Source organism: Aspergillus oryzae, chromosome 6 (assembly GCF_000184455.2).
Source record: "Aspergillus oryzae RIB40 DNA, chromosome 6".
Lineage (NCBI taxonomy): Eukaryota > Fungi > Ascomycota > Eurotiomycetes > Eurotiales > Aspergillaceae > Aspergillus > Aspergillus oryzae.
Window position 1 is genome coordinate 175,693 of NC_036440.1, and position 19,408 is coordinate 195,100.

Genomic DNA, 19,408 nt, shown 5'->3' on the forward strand with positions numbered 1-19,408 from the left:
CGCTGTTCGACGACGTGATCTACGACTCGGACCACTTTGCCTTTGTTTTCTTCGTTCTCGTCTGCTACTTGTCGGGTTACGCAGAGCGAGGCTGTGTGGAAGGGTGCTTGGGGGATCAGGCCGTTCGGGGCTGGGAGGCCTAGGATTCCTGCTACTCCCGTTGTGATTCCTAGGAGGAACATGTCCCAGTGGAAGCCGGCGGGTTTCCGTAAGGGAAATTCGCTTCCTTGTGCGATGAGCGAGGAGACTGGATCCGGGGTAGATGATCAGCGCAATTGTTGCAAGGATAAAGGGGGGACATAAAGTAGAAGACGCTTACCATTGTGGTCAAAATAAAACAGTATGGTCAACAGCAAAGCGAACGGGACAGCGAGGAAGATATCACCAACACTAAGATCCCAGAAGCGCACCAGCCAACCACGGTCCGCCGTGGGAAAGAAGGATTTACTGATCGGGAGAGTCGAGACGCTCACATCACGCATATGTCCGAAGTGAACAAAACCCGTGAAGAACACAATGGTCAGTACGGTGCCGTAGTCTTCGATGAACTTTCGAACCCAACGATGGAAGAGACTGCTTTTGCCGATTTCACCGCAGACCCAGCCACTCATGAGAACCAGCAATGCGACCATGATGCTGAGATATGCTGATGTCTCTCCATCTGATCCCCATTGTCGCGTGAGAACCTGGATCCCCTTCTGGAGATAGACAAAGGCTACATAGAACCCGAAAATGTCGCATGAGAAACGGGTGACGTATGTCAATCCATTGCACATGTTGGTGATGGCGATGATCCAGTGCATAATCAGTGACCATCTGCAGCGCGACGAAAGAACCACAGTGTCAACGAGTCATACACCCCATTCGAGGGCCGAGGTCGTACTTACATTCCTATCCATGCCATAAAGCCCAAGTAATTGGTGCCTCGTGGTGCTATGATATCATAGACCGTGTAATTGAAGACCGTGATCGGACCTATCTACATGGTTAGTCACCAGGTTCACGATATTCTAGCGATGCGAAATTGGCCTATATGCAGAGTAGGAAGGGCACTGACCGGTGACACCGACAATGACAAGCGGCTGTGCAGCGAACAATGAGAAAACAACTGCTCCAAGCACTGATGCAAGCAGGACTTCGTTCACGCCATAGTTCTGGTGAGTTTTCTCAAACATATCCAGCGAGAAGGCCAGGGCCGGCAGGATGCTACGACATTGTTAGCATGTATTAATCATATACAGCCTCATCAAATTATCGGTGTGCTAATGAAATCATTGGGAGTTCTTCGTCAATGGACCTACTTAGCGAAGAACATATAAACCGTCGCCGGAACCACTCGATAGTCCCATGCATCGGTCCAATCGCTTATGAAGAACGGAGCTCTCCTCTTGATGTCGTGGATCATGCCGCGGAAGAAATGTATACGCCACCATCTTGATTTCGTAGCCGACGTTGCGGCAGACCGACGAGTGGCGTGTCGCGACAAGCGCTCGGGGTCTTGTAAAGTGCTTGGATCGTCCATTTTGCTATGGCCACCGAGACCGTTGTGCAGCGTGACGGCGATGCCTCAGCGCTTGGATGAGTGAACAATGGCGATGTTCTTATATAGACTCCACTCGGTATTCAAAGGGCAGGAGATTATAGGTCGGAGAGGGAGTTCCGGTTGGGGAAGCGGATGGTCAAAAATACTCCCAGTGGAAAGGCAAATCAACAATTATTACTATTAGAAAAATAAACAAGCGCAGTTGGTGAGGTGTAAGACTTCTATATGACTAGTTGGAGAGTTTTTCCCTTTTTTTAACCCTCGGGAGCATCCTTTTCTTCTTGCCGCATGAGCCAGAATAACGACAGGTGGAGGCGCGCTTTAGTTGGTCACTGGCAAAGTGGATGTTGAACTAAAACTCGGATCGTCAGGAAAGCAAGAGAACTATTGGTGGCTGACCTTAATATGCCTGGGGTCCTGGCGTCGGGGTTAAAGATTCAGAATGAAGTCAGAAAAGTTTTCGCGAGATCCCGTGCCTCTCGTAGCCCTTGAGAGGAGGGTGACAGAAGCAAGTGATAATACTTTTACTAGTTATAATACAGACCACCTCTAGAGCACATTTAGCAGCGAGCTAAGAGAGGGAAACAAGTCTATCGAAACAATCCAAAGAGCTTCATAAAAATCCCTGCCAGCTTCTGAGCAGAATGATATCCTTAAAAGGACCCGCAGTTTCATTTCTTGCCTCCCGAGGTGGGGATGACGCCAAGCAAAACTGACCGCAATCTCGATATTTATTGGCCTGGGTGGGTCAGTCAGAATGCTGCCCGAGCAGAATTTTAGTAGTTTATGATTCAGTTGGAGAAGGTTTCGCTGATGGACTTGTTAACTATCGTTGATCTGTATCCTTTTGGTTCCTGGACCTCCGAGCGGCTGATCGAGCGGCTGATCGAAGTGAAATTATAGACCTACAACAATGTGCTATTCATACATTACCAGTAGATAATAAAAGGGTAAAGAAGCAAACATAAGAAAGTGTTTGCCCAACCCATAATGCAAAGACAGCGCATCATACACCAGGGAATGACTCGACACTATCCCTGTCGTTCATGTATAGCGAATCATCTGGTTAAATTTGGTTTGTTTGATATACATAAATACAATTAAATCTATTAAGAATATCATTAATCGTACAGGTAAAGTGGATAACAAGAAGTGAGCAGAGTGTCCACGAATACTATGAACTATATGCTGGTGGCATATCCTCTGCAGGGCCACTCGTATATATGATTTCTTCCGACGGTAGGAACCTCCTGCCTGTATAGCCGACCTGGATGGGCAACTCCAGCTTCAACGCGGCGTGGCCGTGCCCGGAAATAACCATATATAATTTCAGGCTGTATCGTCTAGAAACAAGCATGGAAGAAAATGACGGTGTAAGGTATGAGGTATTGTGGCATTTGAATATCAACTCTGCCTCGGTTTCCCAGATGGTTTCAGTGCCTATGTGTCCGTTAGTAACTCCATACTTTACCGGACTGTGAAGTACAGAACACCCAGACAAACAGCTCTCAGAGTAGATACTAACCCATTTCTAATGGTGTCCAACGGGGAAAGCAAAGCCTCCTTAGCTGGCTCGGGTAGGACTTGCGCGTTTCGAAGGTGAACGGAAAGGCGGAAGCATCACACATTGCCGGTGATCTTCGTTGGGGTTCAATAGAGATAAACGTGCTGGCTTTCAGATTCGAGCGAAATATTCCATGCAGCCGTGGCGGAGGTTTTCGCTTGGTGTCGCCGTTCTTCAGCGATTCATATCGAAGCCGCAAACGTACTGATGTCGCGGCGCCCTCTTTCTCCGGCGAAAGTTCAAGAGGGTATGGCTCGTGGCTATAGACGTGGAGTCTCCCAGTCGGTCGAAGTAACGGGTTGCGAAGAGTCTTCAAGGCAGAAAGTTTGTATTCTCCAGGGAAGTCTTCGATACAGACAGGTGGTTGCCGTTCCTGTGAAGCCAACAGTGTGAACGGCCGACTCGTGTCCACTACACAGCGCCCTTCCGCTAAGAATTGGGCGCGTATTCGGTAGTCAATACTGCAGGTTCCCTTAGAGGACAAGATCGCAGCCCGATGACTCGCTGGCGAGAAATTGATATTGAGCGATGAGGGCATATCCTGACCGTATTTGTTCGACACAGGGCCTGTTATGCTATTAGGTACCAGAAATCGGAAGCGGTAGCATTGATCTACGTTGCTGATAAACTGTTGCTCTGGATAGGTCACGTTCAAGTTGATAATCTAGTTTGCCGAGTGCCCTCGGTGCTGGTCAGCCATAGATGTCATTCAATCCCGTATTGAATAAACACCATGCCTTTTGATGAACGAATGCGTGGTAGAGCATTGACGAGGATTCCCCCGCCAGATCGACATGATTAGATAATGTTCCTATGGTACGTAAAGCCAGTCAGATCGAGAATCACACAAAATGCTATCGCTCTCTCTCTCTGCTATAGGGTAGATATCTACCTTCTAGGGTTACTCTCACTATGCCAGAGATTGGAGTCCTCAGGTTTTTCGGCGACACAACAACTGTCCCTTGGACGGCTCGACCGCTCTCGAAGATGGGAAGCTGCCCGTGTTTGCGATGTCCGGGGTTCCATGGTGTCGTGCTGGGGAAGGATATGTCCAGAGTAATAGTCATTGCGATAAGGCCAGACTGTGCACGTTCGGGTCGCAGAGGCAGGATCGAGCGAAGGTCATTTCTCCACCCATTTCAAGAATTGCAGTTCCATCTTGTCATATTATAACCTTTGCAGCGGTGAGACTTGCATTGTTTATTGCATGGTCACCAGGATGCGCCAGGAGATATCACTACCTTCTGACCAAAGAATAGCGACCTGCTCACCAGATTATCTCCGATAGAGACGCCCAAAACCCAAATGCTAGAGTTACTGCCCGCTACCGAGTATTCGGGACAAACGAGATAACTATTGAAGCGAACGATAAGAGCTGCTTCCTAGGCTTATTGGCAGTTGCGGTGTAACATAATTACGTCTAACGTGCATACGACAGCTCCGATTGCTTGCGTGGCTGTATGGTGATGTTTCCTGGAAACACGTCATGCTAGATTGCGAGATATGACAGGTTCGAGGAGGTTACTCAGATGATCTAGAATACGATCGACTACCTTGCTTTCCCTGCATAGCCTCAAAAGTCTAATTTCAACATGGATCGGCATTTTTAGCTGTAAAATGATTCGCAAGCCCCACCGGTGGCATTCTTCTCATTTGTTGGCCTGCGTAGATAAGCATGGATCTGATTTAGCCTAATCGTCTCGCTATCTAGTGTATGGCGCCTGGGGAAGGACGAATAGAAGTGCAACATTGTTCCGTAATGGACCTTATCTTCTTCGTATCTTGTGTGTCTACTAGAGATACTAGGTTTAGCCTAGTGAAGGAGCATAGGTATCCGTCGATAGTGATCAGGTCCCTATCTCGAGCTGTGATGATAAACAGTCTATCCAGTATGTGGTTGGCTTGTCCGGGATATTAGGGCTTCCATTATCTAGTGGACCGATGACACAAGCACGATACAAAGCTCTTTCGATGGTATCTGTCCAGCATCAAATCTAAATCTCTATATAAATCTCATACAAATCATCTCCGTCTTGATCGCTCATCGCTGACTATGGAGCAATGCCACCATCAACAGCACATATACAAGAAGAATTGTAGCGAATCAGACTCCCGGGCCTGCAATGAGTGTCTTAATCCCTTTCCCTGACTTCACCTCCTCAAACGCCCGCGGTGCATCCTCAAACTTGAAAACTTGTGTGATCAGGGCCTTAACGTTGATTTTCCCAGCCGCGATTAGCTCAATAGCGAGCTTATAATCGCCACTCGAATATCGAAAACTTCCCCGAATATTGAGCTCCTTCGTGCATGCCGCCGTGATTGGAAACTTAACTTCCTCCTTTCCCATTCCTCCTTGAACATACGTTCCACCAGGTCTCAAGATATGGATACCTGTGTAGACCGATGGCTCTGCACCGGAGGCCTCGATGACAACATCCGCGCCCATTTCGAGTTCGTTCTCTTCTCGAAGCCGAACAGCGTTATCCGCCGGAGAGGTCTCCACGCCCGGGAGAAAATGAGCAGTTGCCGCATAGGCACGGGCAAATTCCAATCGCTTAGGCTGCACATCAACGACAATTACCTTGGAAGCCCCAAAAGCTCGAGCCACCGCACAGCACAAAAGGCCGACGGGTCCTGCACCAAATACCACTACCGACTGCCCTGGCTGCAGCGCGGCCTGTCGAACGAGATGCACTGCAACACTAAGGGGTTCCACAACGGCGCCTTCTTGCAAGCTAACATTCGTAGGGAGCTTGTAGCAAAAGTCCTCTGGCAAAACATAATACTTGGCCAAGGTGCCATCAAAGGGGGGAGTAGCAGCAAATGCCATCTCGCTGCACAGGTTGTAGTTCCCCGCTTTGCAAAACGTGCATCGCCGACAGGGCACTCCGGGTTCTAGGGCAACATGATCGCCCACTGCTAGTGATTTCACTTTGGAGCCGACCTTCTCTACTACTCCGGCTGACTCGTGGCCTAGCACCATCGGCTTTTCGAGGATGAATTGGCCAATTCGGCCGCGCTGCCAGTAGTGGACCTAGAATAGGAGTCAATCCTTAAACCCTTTGTGTTTGTCATTTCCAAAAACAACAATGATAGAGAACTTACATCGTTGCCGCATATCCCTGTATATTCAATCCGCACGGAAACATCGTAGGGCTCCAACAAGTCTGGTACCGGGCGGTCCTCGAACTCGAGCTGTTGGACAGCTTTGAGCACCAATGATGGGTTCTGGAATGGGAATGTCAGGTAAGGACTTATAGTCAAAGTCGAGCTTTGAAGTGTCTCACATTCTGTTTGTTGATCATATTTTCTGGTTTACCAGATCAAGATATGCAGCGATAGGTGCTCAGAAATAAACAAGAACACACAAACACACAATTCTTAATTTCGACCTGTCACACAGGGAATTTCACCCCCTTTTAAAGTCTTCATACTGGGGCAAAACTATGAGCAATTTAGTATGATATCTTTTCCTGAATCATGATGTCCGATTTGTGGAGTGAGGAAACTCGTCCCCTCTCTCTAGTTGACAGTATAGGAAAATAACATTGAACGGAATAGACGGCGTTTTAGCCGAAAGGGAAGTGGATCTTTGTGGATCTCTGGGGAAAGAATGTGGATCCACGATGCATCCGGCCACCGAAGAACTTGGGTCGGTTGGAAATCCAACGGCAAAAGACGCCGTCTGCTCCGTCTGGTATGTTCACCGGTTATTTCTGGGGTCCAGTTCCAAAGAACAACACATTAACAGCGGTAACATTCTGAAGTGGCCCGACTGTAGTCTCAAGTATTAAGTACCATCGTACTCCGTAGCTCTCGTATCATCCTAGAGCAATCATTCTCCTAGAAAGCAATCCATCATGCAACTTCAACACAGCTACTACATCGGCGTTGACGTAGGCACGGGAAGTGCACGCGCTTGTGTCATTGACCATACCGGCGAGATAGTCGGATTAGCCTCCGAAGATATTGCTCTTTGGCATTATGGACAGGTGTACTATGTGAGTTCTACTCAAATTCCGTTTATCTGGTGACGGTCGGTGATTGACCCGGTGTATCTGGTAAAAGGAACAATCTACCACAGATATATGGCGCTGCATCAGCTTAGCAGTACGTCGCGCACTCGCCGAGAACAAGATCGACCCATCGCACGTCCGTGGCATTGGCTTTGACGCGACTTGCTCTCTCGCTGCCTTCTCCACCGATACCGATGAGCCAGTCTCCGTTACTGGGCCTGAATTCAACAATGACCGGAACGTGATCCTGTGGCTGGATCACAGAGCAGGAAGTGAAACAGATAAGATTAATGCCACTGGACACAAGGTGCTGAGTTATGTGGGAGGGAAAATGTCGATTGAGATGGAGATCCCCAAGATCCTGTGGCTGAAAAATAATATGCCCATTGAGACATTCGCAAAGTACAAGTTCTATGACTTGGCGGATGCTCTCACTCATATTGCGACCGGTAGTGAGACGAGGAGCTTATGCAGTCTCGTTTGCAAGCAGGGATATCTGCCGAATGATCCTGAGAGTAGCGTGCCTGGTGGATGGGCCGAGGACTTTTTCGAGACCATTGGACTTGGTGAATTCAAGGAGAACGCTTTCTCCACAATAGGGGGGAAACATGGGCTGGTGAGTTAAACCTTTCAGAAGCGTACCCAATGTTAGGTAGGCTTTGCGATGTCACAAGTGTCTAATCCATAGTTAAACAGAATGGTCAACATCTCCATGCAGGAGAGCTCGCCGGCTATCTATCCGAGAAAGCAGCCAAGGAGCTAGGTTTACCAGTGGGTATTCCCATTGGTAGTGGTGTTATCGACGCCTATGCCGGCTGGATAGGCACGGTCGGAGCCAAGGTTGATCTCCCCAGCAACCCCAGCGACAAGAGACAAGAACTCTTCACTAGACTCGCAGCGGTAGCAGGAACCTCCACATGTCACCTCGTTATGTCGCCGAATCCCGTTTTCGTTCCTGGTGTTTGGGGACCGTATCGAGATGTCTTACTTCCCGATTGCTGGATGGCCGAAGGAGGGCAATCTGCAACGGGCCAGCTACTCAAGCATGTTATTGAAACTCACCCGGCGTATAATCAGGCGAAGGACCTGGCAGATGTGCAGAAAACCAACATTTTCACATTTCTAAACGAGCATCTACGGGAGATGGCTGATAAAAACAACGCCCCCTGTGTTGCATACCCTGCACGCCATTTCTTCTACTACGGGGACCTTTGGGGTAATCGATCCCCCATGGCTGATCCGAAGATGACGGGTTCAATCGTCGGTTTGACAAGCGATACATCAATCAACAGCCTCGCCATCCTCTACTACAGTACCTTGGAATTCATCGCGTTGCAGACCCGACAAATCATTGAGAGCATGAATCGGTCCGGTCATCACATTACCTCCATCTTCATGTCGGGGTCTCAATGCCAAAATGACATTCTAGTCAACTTGATTGCCTCTGCTTGTGACATGACTGTTGTGGTTCCGTTCTATGTGAATGCGGCCGTGTGTCACGGAGCCGCAATGCTGGGTGCTAAGGCTGCTACCGCGGATGCGAAAGGAAACACAGCTGATCTCCAGGAGATTATGGAGAAGATGAGCAAGCCTGGGAAATGTTTCTTCCCGACTGAGGATCAGAGAGAAAAGAGTTTATTGCAGGCAAAATACCATGTCTTTCTCGACCAATGTCAAAAACAAAGAGAGTATCGGGCGTTGGTTGACCAGGCGCTGGCAAAGTGAGCCATGCGGGCCATGTGACACCAGCAAAGTGGAGGTTATACGGCACTAGCAGCTCAGTGGAGATTGAATTCAAAGACTAACAAATTCAGTACGGCGTTGGCATCACTGGCGTTGGGGTATTGAGGGTACGCATCAACGGCAGATCACGGCGCTTTACCCGTCTGCCAGGACCCCTTCAGGTCCTCCAATGGCATGAATAACTACTTACGAACGGCCACTTTAAATATATCTTTTTGAGTAAGATCAGCTAATCTCTATTTGTTAACAAATCATCTATAGGCAAGAAAAATGGAATATAATGATAACGTCTATTTTATGTGGTTTCCGTAAATTTATATATAAAGAGGATTACCCTTCGGTTGAAATGAATCCACAGGCCTTGCCACCATGATCCACCCCTCGATTGTAATAGAAGGCGAAGTAGTAAAAAAACTCCAATTATCGATACATTGAGATCCATCGTGTTATATGGCAATTGGACATACAAGAATGTGTGGGGTTGAATCCTATACGCATAATACGCATGATACCCGCTTGAGTTTCGCACGGGTTTGCGCCTATAACAAAACATACTCAGGGATAAAAGACATTTCCCGAAGCTTTCCTTGTCAGTTTCTATTTCCGAAAGGAAAAATGTAGGGGAATAAGAAAGATAAAAACAAGGGTGGTAAGAATGTAAAGTGAAAAGGAAAAAGAAAAAGCAAAAGATTAGTGCATCATCCGTGAATCGAACACGGGCCTCATCGATGGCAACGATGAATTCTACCACTAGACCAATGATGCCGCTGAGCTATTAGCTCTTGATATAGTGTTTTTGGTTATTTTGCTCTATATTGCAAAACAATATACTATGGTAAAGCTACCCTAGAGCTTGCAAGTATATCTCTGTTGCAGATTCACTCTTCTCTAAGTATTGTTACAAGGATACCTAGTACAGTATCGCTGTTTTGCAAAGCGGTGGGATGTCATGTGGCTCATTCATCGTCTTTCTATATAAAGAGTCAACTCACCCATTGGATGATCAATGATGCTCATCTCCAAAAAAATATTTCCCAATCCTCCAAATCAAAACGAAACAATGGTTGTCATCAGGTACTACGGCCCTGACCCCGGCAACCACCCTGACCCAAAAGAATTACCCAATATCTTCCGCAACCTGAAGTCCGGCCCAGAGGCTGCCTTTGTCCTGGGCTGCGATGGCGTCCTCCAAGCTTCGACAATTGACCACGACATACTAGACGCCATCGGCCTTCCACCCCGATTGATCAAAGCCTTTCTCGATCGGGATACATTTGACCCGCAGATGGAAGATATGTATCGTGGAGTGGATGGAACTAAAGTGCCCCAGGAGCAGTGCTGGAAGCCAGGTCCATCGTTATTACCACCACCATTCGCAGAGGAGGAAAAAGCATGTTTTAAAAAGGAGATTGAGGAGAACAAGGAAGTTATTCAGGAGAATATTAGGAAAAGGGAAAGTGGTGAAGTGAAGCCGTGTGGGGTTGTTGTCTGTAGTCCTGGGGAGAGAGGGGAATGATATTGCTCAGTTACGCAGTTACTCAACTCATTCCTTCTCTTGCTATGTCGCTCATATTGTTATTCTCAGCGTCTGGCTTTTGTCCTACACCTTATCTAGCAGGGTGAGGCAGCCTATGCTGTAGCGTCAAGTGAGATTCGAGACTGTATATTCTGATGCATTATGATCTATCACTATGTACAGGCGTACTCTGAACAACAGGGTCCTTGGCGGGTATATCACGAACATCACACTCTCCTACAACACTAGGCTCCTCATCCAGTGCGTACGTCCCCTTCCCATCGCCCAGATCCGTCCTGATCAGAGCGTATCTCTTATTTAACTTCATCAGATGTGCCGCCCGTTCAGATGCGCTCCACGAAGAAGTATCTCTGAAATCGTCCAGCATCTTACTCTTAGCGATCCAGGGGAGCATGGACCCAATTGATCGGGGGCTCCGGGGGAAATCAAACCTTCTCTTTCTTGTAATGAACACGTACATTAGGACGAATGTGTCGAAGGCTATAATCAGGAAGACCACGATGAAAGCCGGCCGAACCGGAATAAAGGACATGAAGGTATCGAAGATAGTAGCATCGGGAACCGACACGGGTGTAGAGAGGCGATTGAAGTGAAAGTCACGATGGAGCGTGAGATCAGTCGCAAACACTGTCTGATAGACTAGGGTTGCCGCCTCGATCAAAAGGTCAATATCGATTGTAGTTGAATCGCTCGTGTTCTTCTGCTTGTATACATGGGCTGCCAAGAGTCCGAACCAGTTCTGCAGTATTTTGTGACGGTCTTTCGCGGGGTATTGAGTGATATTAGCCTGAAGTGGGTTCGCAAATGCTCTATTGTAATTAGCCAGGCTTGCAGTGACGTTGGCTAGCATGGGACCCTCCGTGATGGCGGTTCCGTTCATAGTATCATAGATCTCGACATATCCGCGAAGGTCGAAGGTGGCAAGGAAGGTTTGAATTGTAGCACTGGATTCGCAGTACAGTGCAGCAATGTTTTCTGGTGGAACTTCAGCAAGACCTGCCTCGTTCGATCGGGCAACAACCAGAATGCCAGGCCTTTGGCATAGTGGGTGCTTCTGGTCTGATTCGGTGGGGGCAATGAAATCGACGTTAAACGTTGCTTTCGAGCCACTGAGGGCTGATTCCTGCGCACTGATACGACAAGTTATATTCGGATGCCCGGATGGGGAGTATTGCCAATAGGTCGGACCTGAAAGAATGTCTTCAGAATGGCTGTTTGCCACAGAAAATGGTTGGCATGTTAGGTTGGCGCCGATGCCGACTAACGGACTGGTAGCCCATTGGTCTTCAGTCATGTTCGACTGCACGGGAAGCAAGGAGTGAGCTGTAGTGGTCCAGGGAAGTATAGATATGCCAGTGTAGATGCTACTTTGGAAAAGATCGGCCTCGGACAAGATCGAAGTGTGATTGCCGACATTGTAGGATTGATGGTCATATTCCGATTGGACAATGTTGCCGGTAGCCATCGGAGTGTACTCCAGGGCGAATAGAGCGCTTGCAAGGATAGTCAGAATCGTGTTGAGAATACACGTCAAAGATACAAGACCAAGGAGTAGATAACGACGATTGAAACACCTTAGCGCCACGGCAAATGGGCTCTGGGACCCATAGTCTAGCAGAAAGGAGGACCGAGCAGTTGCGTTGCCCTTTTGAAGTATGAACCAAGGCTCCAAAATAGTGAAGTTCTGGTAAACTGATATATACAATCCCCGTATGAGAGCAGCGCTGGCGGGAGGGAGCAACATCCATATAATTCTTAGGTCGTCCGCTTTAACATCAGTCAAAGGTGGGAAGTATCCGTACTGGAAGGACTTCGAAATGATAATGAGCATGCCTCCTAGTGCGGCAAGAAAGGCTGAGATTTCCAGGATAAAGATAGGGATCATGAGGAAAGGGGGCGGAGGGTCGGCCCTTCGCCGAGGCTTCTTTTGGCTTCGAGGAGTGGCGTCTGTAATGCATCAATATCAATACCATCACTTCAGTTACCCCAGCTCAGCTTGACTTACTATCAGGAAAGGAGATAGCCAGACGCTGTCCTTGAGTAGTTTCCCTCCAGCTACAGCTGCCCTTGCGCAGGAAGCATCGAAGCTGCCGGGTCGATAAAACTTCAAGTTCCATCTGGGACAGCTTCTCCAGGCTTGTAGCATCGATGACATCTGTAGCTATGCAACACATTGATGCAATCGACGCAGGGTTGCCGCTCAGAAAGTTCGGACGACGTGGGTACAGATAGAGGAGGCTCGCAACAAGTACCACTCCAAACGTTAGGATCGTTGCCGATACAAGGACACTACTCTTTTGGACAAGTAATGCGACCCGCTGAACGATACGGATACTCTTGACATGAACAGTTTGCCGAAGGTCAAAGGTACGGCTCATTAGAGGGACGAAGGACTGACTGATAGCTGCATCAACTTCAGACCATACATCACCTTGGGACAGCATCCCGTACTGGTCATCCATATGATTGGTAGCGACTGCCATGCGCAGCAGTGAGCTGCTAAACATTACTGTATCAAAGCCAGTCTCTGACAGATTTGTGGCTGCATCCGATTGAACATCGACCAAAGCGACCGAGCCATTCGCATATAATGTGACCTCTGCCTCAGCCGTCATATAATCGACGCTGCACCCAAATGGACTGAATTGGTCTGAAGACTTGCTCGAACCATGCTGAGCGTCTACCACTTGATTCGCATGCACTGCAACCCCGACGAGGTCGAATTGTCCACAGAACTTTGGGTTTTCATTCCATTGCAACAGCTTCCAATACTGTATTTGAGGAATGTCCATGTCTTCCTCTTGATCGGACCGCGCGGTACAAGTGTCGAAAGCCCCCGCAACATTTGCTAGTCGAGTACCGCCTTGATCTGACAGGAGAAGCTCAGATACAGGCAGTGCTTCATGATCCCCCTCTATACGTGACAGCTCCGCAAGTAAACCATCGCTGTCGATGTAAGCACACGATACATCTGCCCAATATACTGATTGGTTCAGCCTCCACATGTCCTCCTCAGATCCACTATTCCAATATGTCTGAACGGGGGGCATCGCATATCTTCTGGACCCAATTACATCGTTAGTCGAATGGGCAAGGTTGATAGAGAGTGCTTGATTCGCGATATTGTGAAACGTCCAGTATGCATGCGTATCTAGATTGATAAACTTGGGCCAAGTTTTGAGCGTTTGAGGGAAATGCATAGAGACTACCTCTGCGCTGACAAGGTTACCCAGGACTGCTGGGAGTATCAACTGCAATGAAATACTCAAGATCGACACGCAAAAAGCCACCCAATGCCGGTTGCGGGCTGCCCTAAATGGGGTAGTTGTGAAATGGCCGAAAACATAGTTGAGAAGCAGTACATCAGCTGAAGCGCCTTTGGGGTTTGAGAGTAGGAAGTACGGCTCAAGTCGAAGAGCATCATACTCAGTGAAGGACCACATGACACCGATTATAACACCCATCACCATGGGCACGAAGGTATATGCCACTTGTTGTGCCGTAGCTATGTCTTCGGTCGAGCTAAAGATCGCGAGTCCGCCTCTCGCTGCACTACCCAGGTAGATTCCTCCTATCGTGATCAACATTGTTAACATGAGCCCGGCCAGCGAGCCCAAGTAAATGCCACGAAGCGTAGCAGGACGCCATCCCGGCGCTCGATCCCTGTGTGGTATCCCGATAAGATCCTTCCATTGTCGCATTAGTTTTGTTGTGTCCTTATTAATTGATCAACGAGTCGCATTATGGATGCTGTCGGAGAGAGCCGAATGAATCGCAGTGGAACGCCTTAGGTATAGGTATAGGGAACATCGCCTGCAACAACCTGTCATGAATCGCAGCGGGATAGTCGCGTTTCCAGAGTGATATGTGAAACGTTTCCAGTGGCCCCTAATCGTTGATTTACCGCTCGACCAGAGGATAGTATTGACCAGCTTCAACACATTCCTGGGCGGAGCAAAAGGGGCAGAGAAGAAGGATACTACATATGGCATTCAGCTTCGCAGGTGAGAATTTCCTGTGGCTTGACGGGGACCCTTGTCTTGCCAGGGTCTCGCCTCCATCCGGTGGAACCCAACTGCCTAAAGACCATGGCAGGGAGTGGGTCTAGACAATTTTGTTGCCTTCGTTCCGTGCTCGTTGGTCCCCATATGAACTAGCACAATTGGATCTCTAGTCCTAATGGGCGGATACACCGTTCACTGGCGATCATTTCGTAATTTTATCTGTTCTAGAGCCTCTTGGTTCTGTTTTGACTCATCTCATGGTCAGGGTTCGGTGACACTTGTGGCGGCGGTGCTGTTGGCCTCAAACTTTATTGGCAAGCCTAATGGCTTTAGCTTGAAACCGCGCCTCTTTCAGCTGGAACAGGGAATTGGATCCCGCTGAGAGGAACATCTTGCAGTGTCCCCACTAACGAAGTGCCGTTTCTTTGAGCTTCGCTCTTCCTCATGCTAACTCTACTGCTAATCTCACGTGTGCATCGTAACCTTCCGATCGACGATCAATTGGCTCGAGAATCCATAATTACTGCGGTAGTTCAACCAAACGGTAGTCTGGAGTTATTAAACTGTACTAGATACCTTCCATCTCTTGCAGTAGTCACGTAGGGATTATTACTACCCATCAGCAACTAGGGCAAAACCCCCGTCAAACACCGATTGGGCTACACCCGACCATACCCGATCGGGTAAACCAGCGCAGAACCGTGGACTGAGCTGAGCTTCCATGAACATCTTGGACATTAATCTCGTAGGTACAATTAATGGGTGTTTGTTTCTGTTTGCTCGAGGATAAAGGTTAGGCATTAATCAATAATTATAGGCGACTACCTACATGCTTCCCAATTCCTATTGCCATTTTTGGGATATTATGTATATAACTTCTCGGCCCTATTAATAAGGCGGCATATACGATTCTATGAGGTCAGTGTGGTACTTAAATATCCGGCTAGTAATGGAGAATATAGTCATCTAATAGGACGGCTTGCCATACATTTCTATCTACGCTTATGAGTGGCATGGGCCTCGCTCTGGGATTACGTCAAGTAGTCAAGTCGCAATGGGGGTAATGCCCGATAGGCAATCTGGTAGACAGACAGGTCGAGGCTCGAGAGAGGAAACACAAGATAGCTCGCAGGAGCGTGTAAAAGGTAGGAGAAAGGGTCTTGGAGTGGAGTAACCAAACTGTCGCGCCTGAAGGGAAATGAGAGCAATTTCTAGGTGGCTACATTACGTACAAGAGTTTTCGTCAGTCAAAACATCAAGATACTGTTCATTTCATCACACAACGTCCTCTGCCATCGTGAGATAGGCAATAATATGTCCTCAGAGATTTAAGCCTTGTAAAGAATAGAAACATAAAATCTTCTCGAAAGCAGCAGAATTCGAGTTACAACATACAAGGATACTTAATTATCAAATTATCAAAACGGAGTGAAAGCTGTACGGATCTCATGTTAAAGAAAGCTCAATACCATTCCATCGCACAATATCAAGCCAGCCAACCTGCACAGATTCCATAGTCGTCCTCCTGGCAATTTGCAGACTCCATAACTTCTCCAAGACCGAAGGCGCCACTTCTACATTCTTGAACCCTCGTGATTCGATAATATCGAGCATTCGATGCCGGCTATCTCGGTAGCGTGGGTCGCCTTATTGTATATTGTCTTTTTTCTGCCTTCGGTGAGGCCTGTCACGAAAGAGAATATGAACTATGTCTCTGTCGTGTCGGTTGGTTTGATGGTATTGTGTTTGCTGTTTATATCTTCTCGAAGAGGGGAAAGTATCGGGGACCTAGGATCCCTGGGGAAGCTCCTCGCGTGCTCGACTCGATTCAAGTCAGTGCAGAAGAAATTTTCGAGGAGAGGCTGACACATAGTGAGATTGATCGGCTTTCGGGGAACAAGAAGGATTGAGAACGTTTTGAGAATTCGAACTTTATGAAGCTTAGAATTAGGACACAGTATAGGATACAATCTATTGGCCTTTATTACGGCTGAGACCTCGAAGTTTGACCCACTTGACAAAGCTCGTTGGAGAGTTTTGGATGATATCATAGGAACACTACGCTAGAAGGTCAAGTACACTAGTTATATCTACAAGAATTGTCAGAAAGGTGTCTAAAATGGCCATATGAGAAATCAAATGAAGTCAAATCATGGAATACTGGGGCTTTGATGTATCGGAACTGAGAGACTGGAGGTGTTACTTTGACTGAGTGCGCGTTCTTCGATGCTATAAACATTTATTTTGGCTTGATCAAACAACCTTCATTCAAAAGCAGTTCTATCGCACAAACTGATCGGCAAAATCGGCTCCCAACCCAACCTCTTCATAATGCTTCCTGGCAGCCTGCAGCTTACTGAACACATCCACAATACCCAAAGCAACTCCATCGGGGTCGACATAAATACATGCACCGGTAACATGGAACAGCGTAACCATCTCCTTCACTCCATCCGGGACTTCCAGGGTATGAATATCCCCCGTAGGCTCATAGGCATAACCACCCTCCTCGGCCTACCAGTCATGCTCGAGATAATGCCAGCGGCCACGTAGGATGGTAGCATGTACGGGTCCAGTGTGCCGATGACGAGAAAGAATGCCACTCTTTCTCACGCGCAAAATGTTGACAAAATATCCCTGAGACACATTGAAACATAAAGGCCGGAACCAGACATCTGGGGCTTGAGGTACCCATAGGCGCTCGTCGCAGCCAAGATCTAGCACATTCAAGACAACCAGGTCTTCTGCGACGTTTGGCAGCTTGGGATCGCGGTAGGCAAGGGTAGATTGATCACCTTTCTCCATTTCGCTCGGTAGGTCTGTTTCGTGCATTGGCCCATGGAAGTAATTTGTCAGAAGACTTTGGGGCTATATAGTTTGGGACTTAGGTACGAGAGTTAAAGAAAAAGAGTCGTGACGAATGCTTTGTGCAGTTACCCTGCGATTTTGTCGTTACCCATCTCCGACTACGATGAGATGACTATCGACGAGTTCATTTCTTCATCCCACATTCTCCACCGGTCTTTCTCCGAGAGACCTTCAAAGATTTTCGCCGGAGATGGAATCAGATTGATGCTCAAAAATGGCAAAACAGTGATCGATGCAAGCTGCGGCCCCTCAGTCTCATGCCTTGGACACTCCCAGCCAGAGATATTTAATGCGATTAACGCGTATCTCCGCAACGACATAGCCTATGCATACTCCGGTTCTCCATATACAAATGATGCAACAGAGCAACTAGCAGATATGCTGCTGGCACATAAGCCAGGTGGTCTTTCCAAAGCGATGTTTGTCAATTCCGGTAGTGAAGCCACCGATGCTGCTTTGAAGCTAGCCGTTCAATATTGACATGAGAGAGGCCAGCCACGCCGGACGAACTTCATCGCGCGAAAACAGAGCTACCATGGGAATACAATCGGAGCCCTCTGTGTTTCCGGTCATGAATCGCGCAGGGAGTTTTATCAGGACTTCATGTCTCCCAATGTCTCTTTTGTTGATCCTTGTTATGCCTATCGCATGAAAGACCAAGACGAATCAGACGAGGCATTTGTTCAACGACTTTCCCGGCAATTTGAAGATGAGATCCTACGAGTTGGGCCAGATCGTGTGGCTGGATTCATTGCTGAAACAGTTAGTGGAGCAACCTTGGGCTGCTTGCCTGCTGTGCATGGGTATTTCAAAGCTATCAGGGGGATATGTGATCGATATGATGTTCTACTGATCTTGGATGAGGTTAGTGACTTTCGTGAACCCGATTGAAAGGTTATACTTGGCTGTGGATCATCTTAAGTGTTATCAGATCATTTGCGGAATGGGCAAGACTGGCACTATGCATGCATGGGAACAAGAGGGAATCCGAGGTCCCGATATCCAGACCATTGGAAAGGCTCTCGGGGCAGGATTTGTGCCTCTATCTGGAGTCTTACTGCATGAGAAGATCTTCCAGGCGCTATCTTCTGGGTCCGGTGGATTAGCACATGGTCATACCTTCCAGGTATTCTTGTTCATGAAACACTTAAGGCTGGAAGAAAAAGTCTAATTCTGTTTATGACAGGCTCATCCTCTAGCATACGCTGCCGCTATCGCAGCACAGAAGATAATCAAGCGTGATAATCTCATTGAGCGCTGTGCGTATATAGGACAGAAGCTGGAGACTCTTCTGAGAAAGGAAATCGGACCTCTTCCATTGGTAGGCAACATTCGAGGCCGAGGTCTATTTTGGGCAGTCGAGTTTGTACTTAACAAGAAGGCGAAGACACTTTTCCCTGGACAAGTCAAGTTCTGCTCCCAAGTTGTCAAGAAAAGTCTGGATATGGCGTTGAACATCCTTGGAAACTTGGGGCACACAGGAAAATACCAAGTCGATCATATTCTGGTATGTCCACTTTATACGGTGATGGGTAGTGAGCTAGGGAATATTATTCCTCTACTCAAGATCGCTATCATAGAGACAAGTCGGCCATTTCTCACATAACAAAGTACAGTTGATGAGGGCAAGCTTTAGTTGAGCTGTGAGCATTCGGTGGAAATTGTATATGGGGTTTTCGGAACAAGTAGCGGATGGCCAAGGTTGTACTTAAGAGAGCTAGCTCGGAGGTCAGAAACAAATCGAGTCGAAGCCCGTTATTAGAACTGACTACGTCTCTACTGGTAATCAGATAACTGCCAAGCTATTGCAATTGCAGCCCGCAAGAGATTCGTAATCTGGTTTCAAGTATTGTTTGATCATTGGGTCCAGAGAGTAAACATTTGAGCTAGCATCGGTCGACATACCTTAGGAGAACTTTAGAGATGCTATTACGGATCCTCTCCTGCGTGCCAAAGTACCATATATGTTCATTATTGATCTTATTGCGTAACTCTTCCGCCATGTCCCTCGCCCGGAGACGGGGGAAACAATAGCTGCTTTATATAATATAATCAATGTGACAGAAAGTTGGCCGGCTATTTACGCAGCACCATCAAACATCGTAGTGAATAAAGAATGGGTGGTAGCAGTAA

General features: G+C 47.7%; 7 protein-coding genes and 1 non-coding gene across 8 annotated transcripts; 3 read left to right on the plus strand and 5 right to left on the minus strand.

Annotated features, from left to right (window-relative positions):
- Positions 1 to 266: 266 nt before the first annotated feature.
- On the minus strand, positions 267 to 1,522 carry AO090020000649 (uncharacterized protein; the record flags this gene model as incomplete). Its single annotated transcript, XM_001824880.3, has 4 exons — positions 267 to 816; positions 888 to 975; positions 1,058 to 1,206; positions 1,302 to 1,522. 4 exons carry the CDS (start codon positions 1,520 to 1,522, stop codon positions 267 to 269), a joined length of 1,008 nt encoding a protein of 335 aa, XP_001824932.3.
- A 3,689-nt stretch (positions 1,523 to 5,211) lies between these two features.
- AO090020000647 (NAD(P)-dependent alcohol dehydrogenase) lies at positions 5,212 to 7,562 on the minus strand (the record flags this gene model as incomplete). The annotated part of the gene is made up of 3 exons (XM_023237904.1): positions 5,212 to 6,141; positions 6,213 to 6,335; positions 7,530 to 7,562. 3 exons carry the CDS (start codon positions 7,560 to 7,562, stop codon positions 5,212 to 5,214), a joined length of 1,086 nt encoding a protein of 361 aa, XP_023092928.1.
- Positions 7,563 to 7,768: 206 nt separating this feature from the next.
- Positions 7,769 to 8,848, plus strand: AO090020000646 (uncharacterized protein; the record flags this gene model as incomplete). The annotated part of the gene is made up of 2 exons (XM_023237905.1): positions 7,769 to 7,775; positions 7,947 to 8,848. 2 exons carry the CDS (start codon positions 7,769 to 7,771, stop codon positions 8,846 to 8,848), a joined length of 909 nt encoding a protein of 302 aa, XP_023092927.1.
- Positions 8,849 to 9,560: 712 nt separating this feature from the next.
- On the minus strand, positions 9,561 to 9,631 carry AO090020t00008. The gene has a single exon. It is a non-coding gene; the product is annotated as a tRNA-Gly (tRNA).
- A 295-nt stretch (positions 9,632 to 9,926) lies between these two features.
- On the plus strand, positions 9,927 to 10,382 carry AO090020000645 (uncharacterized protein; the record flags this gene model as incomplete). Its single annotated transcript, XM_023237906.1, has 1 exon — positions 9,927 to 10,382. One exon carries the CDS (start codon positions 9,927 to 9,929, stop codon positions 10,380 to 10,382), a length of 456 nt encoding a protein of 151 aa, XP_023092926.1.
- Positions 10,383 to 10,508: 126 nt separating this feature from the next.
- Positions 10,509 to 14,104, minus strand: AO090020000644 (DUF3433 domain-containing protein; the record flags this gene model as incomplete). The annotated part of the gene is made up of 4 exons (XM_023237907.1): positions 10,509 to 10,525; positions 10,572 to 12,350; positions 12,409 to 13,715; positions 13,830 to 14,104. The coding sequence occupies 4 exons, from the start codon at positions 14,102 to 14,104 to the stop codon at positions 10,509 to 10,511; spliced, it is 3,378 nt and encodes a 1,125-aa protein (XP_023092925.1).
- Positions 14,105 to 16,557: 2,453 nt separating this feature from the next.
- Positions 16,558 to 17,212, minus strand: AO090020000642 (uncharacterized protein; the record flags this gene model as incomplete). The annotated part of the gene is made up of 3 exons (XM_023237908.1): positions 16,558 to 16,636; positions 16,701 to 16,763; positions 16,926 to 17,212. 3 exons carry the CDS (start codon positions 17,210 to 17,212, stop codon positions 16,558 to 16,560), a joined length of 429 nt encoding a protein of 142 aa, XP_023092924.1.
- Positions 17,213 to 17,383: 171 nt separating this feature from the next.
- On the plus strand, positions 17,384 to 18,881 carry AO090020000641 (uncharacterized protein; the record flags this gene model as incomplete). Its single annotated transcript, XM_023237909.1, has 4 exons — positions 17,384 to 17,743; positions 17,771 to 18,139; positions 18,207 to 18,401; positions 18,462 to 18,881. The coding sequence occupies 4 exons, from the start codon at positions 17,384 to 17,386 to the stop codon at positions 18,879 to 18,881; spliced, it is 1,344 nt and encodes a 447-aa protein (XP_023092923.1).
- Positions 18,882 to 19,408: the final 527 nt, after the last annotated feature.